At 46.8% G+C, this 6,055-nt stretch overlaps 1 protein-coding gene across 1 annotated transcript in view; it reads right to left on the bottom strand.

The window, feature by feature from the left end:
* The window catches only part of MAP3K13 (mitogen-activated protein kinase kinase kinase 13), a gene marked incomplete at its 5' end in the record, with an annotated part of 12,854 nt that overhangs the window by 2,337 nt on the left and 4,462 nt on the right, over window positions 1-6,055 (bottom strand). The window contains 5 exons of the mRNA XM_010156617.1: window positions 934-1,071; window positions 1,603-1,719; window positions 2,649-2,758; window positions 3,714-3,822; window positions 5,458-5,616. Of these exons, the coding sequence (XP_010154919.1) occupies window positions 934-1,071; window positions 1,603-1,719; window positions 2,649-2,758; window positions 3,714-3,822; window positions 5,458-5,616 (633 nt within the window). The remainder of the gene's footprint in view (window positions 1-933; window positions 1,072-1,602; window positions 1,720-2,648; window positions 2,759-3,713; window positions 3,823-5,457; window positions 5,617-6,055) is intronic.

Below are 6,055 nucleotides of genomic sequence, written 5' to 3'. Positions count from 1 at the left end.
GAGAGAGGACAAGTTAGCCCCCCCTGCCACGAGCACACTCTGCCTTCTAAAGTCTACAGGCTTCCTCCCCCGTCAGCTGTTTGACTTTTGCATTTAGTTTCCTTTGATTCTCTCCACTCAATGTCCTTTCCGTTCAGCCCATCATGCCCTGCACTCCTTTCTTGCTGCTTTTTTTCCAGTATCTGCCACATACTCTCCTTTTTCCGCTCTTATTTTGATGTTCTGCTCCCAAAATAGCTCCCTCCTAGGACCTTGGTGTAGGGCATGTCTTCTGCTATGTGCATATGCAATGCTCAGCACAATAGGGTCCCAATCTGCTGACAGTTATCAGCCTGCTCATTTCAGAAGCATATGTGGCTATTAATTCACAAGTAATTATTCACTGTTTATCAGGACTCTCTAAGACCTGGAAAACCCAGAAAAGGGAAGAATAAAATAGACAACTCCTCTCAAAAAAAAGTCTCACTTTGTGAAAGTCATGCAGGAGAGAAATAGCTGAAAGGACAGCATAAATTCCCAAATCTCAAATCCCAATTAAATTCCTCGACAATGAATCCATCCTCCCCAAGGACTGGCTGATTTCCACAATCCCTCACCCTGCTTGTTACCATTCAAGGATGACCTAACTGCTCCCTGCTTGGACAGTGAGGAATCCGAGACAACACATTAGATACCTCCTGTCAAAGCAACATCATCTGTGAAAAAATTCATACGGACCAAACAGCTCCAAAGAGCTGTGCAGGCAGAAGGGAAGGCAGGATTCATCCCTTTTCCCTTAAGACAATTAAACAATCATGGCTCTGAGGATCAGAACAGGCCCAAGAGTGGCCTCTCCTGTGTTGTCATCAGACTCAAAGGGAAGCAAGCTGCCTGCTCATCTTGCTGGGGATCTGCCGCCGGCTCCTGGCACAAAGTGAGGTCATTTCTTCTCACCGTTTAGTCTGGCTGCCTGGTTTGTGGGCGACCCCTTTCCTCTTCATCAGCTTCTCCACTGTATTGGGGTGGATTATTGGCCTGACTGGGTGGCGTTTATAAGTCCCAGGGTATTTCTTTTCCACTGCTTGTTCCCTCCTGAAACAGTGGGAAGAAAAAACCAAAAACCAACCGTAAACAGATCAGCTCTCTCTTTATCCAATTGCAGCTCCTCTTGGACCGAAACACAGCTCCACTGTGGGCACACTGCGTGCCTGTCTCTCAGCTATGGCAGGGTGCAACACAACATGCTGTTCTGGGAGAGGACACAGTCATTTTCTAAATTCCCCCTGCAGAGATCAGGCAGTTGGAACAGAGCCCTGGCGCACAGACCAGAAACAGCACTGCTTTTCTCTTGACAAAGGGGCCAAAGGATGCCAACACCAAATGGGAAAGGTGCCTTCTCCCAGTCAGTAAACACTGGGTAAAGGTATGTGCACTAAGCAGTCTGCAGTAAGCTACTCTTGAGAGGCCTCTCTGCTTGCCAGCTCTTTCTTTACCCTGTAAGTTTGTCAGGGGACACTAAATCTGCAAGTACCACCATGCACTTTAGAAATGACGCGTTGGATTTTTAATCCCACACGCACATTGCCACCTGCATGCCATGCCATTGTGCCCAGAGAGACGTACTTTATGAGCTCCTTCTCACGGACCTCCAGCTGCAGCATAATAGCACTGAGCTCCATGTATAAGTTGTTGGCTCGCTCCAGCTTCCTCTCATAGTGTTCACGGATATCCAAAGCATGTCTGAAAAACACAGAAGTCATTATTCCACAGTCTGATTTCCACAACCAAGAAAGGACAGTAAGGAAAGGCAGAAGTGCTTTAGGAAAAGGCCTTCTAGAAGTCCGATTTTGCAGCTGTGTTGCACTGAATCCCAGACAGAGCTACCAGTATATGGCGATTAAGAGCTTGACACAGCAATTAAGTCAGGATGTGATTTAGAAAGCATTTAACAGTCTTGAAATCGCAACGCTTCTCACTAGAGAAGCTGCAAATGCCTCACATGCACCCGCAGGGCCAAGCCCTGATGATCCTGTTTGCACAGAGAAGAGGCTAACTCAGCTGTATTTGCAAGTGTGTATCACAGAAGGTAACACTGTCTTTCTTAAATGAACATTCTGCTTTCATTTTTAAGTTGGTCTAATGTTCAAAATGAGTTTCAGTGGGCTGGTAAATTGGGGTGTGTTCACTTCTCTGGAAGGAACTAACCCAAAGGAAGTATCAGGGCAGAGAAAGCTCACAGCAAACTGCAAGATGCATTTTCCACTGTGACAGGGGTACCTGCTTCCGTGCTGTTATCACAAACACCAAAACTCAGGCAGCAATGCTCCCTGGTAAACACACAAGCCTTTGCCCATCTTGGCTGGAGCAAATGGTTCACACAGCCCAGAGCAGGGACAGTTTCCACTGTCTCTCTCCCTCTAGCTTTCCATCAGCCAAGCAGTGCTGGAGGCTTAGGGCATGCCCCAGGGAACTTCAGTTTGTGGACTCACAAGGAATTTAGGCTGCCTGAATTTATGCCACCAAACCTACTGAGTCCTGTATTGGGGTCCTCAGTACAAGAGGAGGACAAAAACAGGCAGGGGCTGCATGCCCTGTGAAGAGAAGCTGAGGGAGCTGGTCTCATTTATCTGGAGAAGGCTGAATGTAAACAAAAAAGACTGTCAACTGACCTCAGCTCTTCTCTTCGACGACGAATCAATTCTTCATCTAGCCGGTGGATACAAGTTCCTTCACTTTTAATCTTCTCAAAGTGTTTCTTCACTTCTTCTCTCCATTCAGCCTAGGAAAGCAATTTACTTTTAGCTATTTACAAAGAATTAGGATCCCTAGTTGCACCAAAGAAAAACTCTTGGGCAACATCCTTTGTGTCTGCAGAAAATTATGGTGTTGAAAACGTGTTTCTGTTAGCTTTTGGGTAACAACATTGCAGCATGTTTAGTTTCAGCATTTTCAAATGGTATTTCCAATTTTGTGCTCCAATTGGATCATTTAAAACATATCTGCATTTTCTAAAAAAAAAAAAAAAAGAATAGTTTTAAAAATTCCTAAAGCTCTCTTTGTCCTAAGACAACATTTTCTTCCCTTTTGCCACTTAAAGTAACCAGAAAGGCTTATAATTTGGAAAGCTATATTCATGACAACGATGACTGTCACTAGGGCAATTCTAACTCTGCCCCCTGAAACCCTGGTTCTTGCAGCTTTAGTAAGCGCACCCACTTCCTCACGTACAACCCAGTGTTGTGTGATCCTCTACGCTGGAGGCAAGGTTTCATTCCCCTTGGAAGCAGATAATAGCTCGCTGGGTAGGACTCAGAGGAATCTCTAAGAAAGTACCTTTAGATCTCCCCTGGAAGTCCCAGAGCTCCTTCTCTGCCCTGTGACAGCTCTCTGTCCCACAGGCTGCCCTGCTCATCCTCACTATAAATGCAATGGTTCCGCTCTCAGCAGTCTCCTGGTGTCCTGTACAACCGTCCTGGGAGAACAGCTGGGAGCAGAACATCTGAAGTCAGCAGCCTCAGGGAGAAGCAAATGAGTTGATGTTTTGTTTCAGACTCAAGCCAGCAGATGTCTCCGTTTGTGAAAGGTTGGGGAAAAGACTTTCAAAATACCCATCAGTTTGCTTCTCCCCAGGAATCAACTTGGATCCAGACTTCCACTGTACTCAATGCAGCCCCCAAAATCAGATCCTTGGAGCTAACTCCAGTACTCACGGGCTACAGCCATTCTCCAGTTACCTGCGATTTGAAATAGGTTTCCTGAGGAGTAGCCAGCACATCAGCAGATGCGATATCCAGGTGCATCAGTGTCTGCCGAAAGGAGGGACGATTCCGGGGCTTGCTTTGCCTGGAGCAAAACAAATACCAAAGCATGAGATGAGGGCAACATTGCTACCTTCTCCTACCCTTCCGAAAGGGCTTCTCACTAGAACATGTTCCCTGAATCGTGTCGCTGACAAATTAGAGCAAAGGAGATTTTCTGGTTTTCTCTTTTGCTGAGTATGAGTTTATTGAGCTAAAGTTGGTTTGTATTTGGTTTTTGGGTTGTGATGATCTATTCTGAAGAAATGAAAGAGGTGAAAAACATTTAAAATAGGAAAATGTGATTACAAAGTGAAAGACAGGACACAAACTGAAACTGGTCCTAACCTGTTTGTCAAGAAGAAACAGATCTTCATTATCCCATCAACTTCCAGATTTTACAACTGGAATACTCAGTCTAGTAGAAATGATAATTCACATTCAAAAACCCAGGGTGTTTATAAACTCCAAACATATCTTTGTAGCCACATAGTACATGCCTGAGCCAACACGGCACAGTCATGCGCTGAGCATCTCTGTAAGATCACATCCAGGTACAAAGACATTTCTATCTTTGAGGAAAGAGGCCAGCACTCGAGCTTCAGGACTGAACCCGCCAGTCTTGCTGCATGGATTGAGTGCTCAGGACAAGAGCTGCTTCAGCCCTCTTTCCCCTGCAAACCACCTGCTTCCACTGGGTGGGGATACAAGTGCACGTACTGGGTGCTCCGAGCTGCCCGAAGTGCTGCAGCCCAGCCGGGCAAAGCACGCCTCCAGATACTCCGGGCCAGGGGGTAAACAGCCACAGCAAACGATCCAGAGATGCTCTGACCCATTTTTCCTTTGTGCCGTCAGGAGGACGGCTGGTAAAAACTCAAGGAGTGGGAAAATGCTGGAAGACCTCTAATGCTCTGTCTCAAGATGCAATTACAGAGACAAAGCATTAATGCATATCTAGAGACAGAGAATTTCAGCTCTAAGGTGACATGTGGAGGAAACAAAGCATTTTCCGTATCTGTTCCTGTAAAATCCTGGCTTCATACAGAAAGCTCAGATTTCTTTTTGCCCAGTTCAAAAGCCCGTCACTTACAAGGGGGTTTCACAGTGAAAGATCATTTCCCTTCATTCTGAAGCCAGCCTTAAGAAATTTTACCCCTACTTTCCTTCCAGGCCGTTGTCTCTTTCCACAGAGCTACCTTTCATCACCTACTTTGCTACAACACAGCAAGCACCTCTGTGAAGGCTACTGCAGATGACTGTCATGCTGCCTGCTCCTGATTCCCAACTCACGGGTAACTGTCACCGTATGGGGCTCCCATCAAGCTCTACTCTCCCACTTCTCTCCTGTTCCACTCCTTGCCCCTCACTAGCCTGTCTCAACAGTGTCTACCCTCTCCCTCGCCTGCCCATCCACCCAGCAGACCACACAGGTTTCTTCCTACTTCCTGTAAGCTCCAAATGTCCTTCTGGAGCCCGGGCCTGCTGCCACACGGAAGCAGAATCCAAAAGGTTAAAACTTATTGCTCTCGTGATAAGTGTGAAGAGTATTTAAGAGCTGTCTGCTCTGGGCTCAACACTCCCACCCTGGCTCTGGTTTCATCGGGAGTTTCATTTCACTGGGAGTCTGGCAAGCACTGGGAGCCAACCCGGCGTCTGCGCAGTGCAGGGCTCAGGCTCTTACCAGGTCTGCTTCATGAGGATTTTGAAGCCATCTGGGCAGGTGGAAGGGACAGGAAGGTGCAGGCTGTTGCTGCCCACTCCCCAAATGATGGCCGAAGAGTCCACGTCCTTGTAGGGAATCTCTCCCGTAAGCAGCTCCCACAAAACTACCCCGAACGACCTGATGAAGAAATAAACCAGGTTAAGAGCTTCTGTGTGAATCCAGTTTAGCAGAAACATCTGGAGGTTGGAAAAAAACCAAAACACTGTTTGCTTGGCAAAACAGGGAAATAGGTATGTCTGATCTCAAACTGCACGTAGATGCAACGGTGTTTACATACTAGTGTTTAACCAAGAGTAGCTACTGCACACACCAGTTAACGCTTCCTCCTCTGCCCCAGCCCTGGGCTGGACACCTGAATCCAGTTTAGCAGAAACATCTGGAGGTTGGAAAAAAACCAAAACACTGTTTGCTTGGCAAAACAGGGAAATAGGTATGTCTGATCTCAAACTGCACGTAGATGCAACGGTGTTTACATACTAGTGTTTAACCAAGAGTAGCTACTGCACACACCAGTTAACGCTTCCTCCTCTGCCCCAGCCCTGGGCTGGACACCAAG

The sequence above is a fragment of the Eurypyga helias genome, unplaced genomic scaffold (assembly GCF_000690775.1).
Source record: "Eurypyga helias isolate BGI_N326 unplaced genomic scaffold, ASM69077v1 scaffold17288, whole genome shotgun sequence".
Classification (NCBI taxonomy): Eukaryota; Metazoa; Chordata; class Aves; order Eurypygiformes; family Eurypygidae; genus Eurypyga; species Eurypyga helias.
The sequence above is the reverse complement of the archived record's forward strand: the minus strand, read 5'-3'. Positions and strand labels throughout refer to the sequence as shown.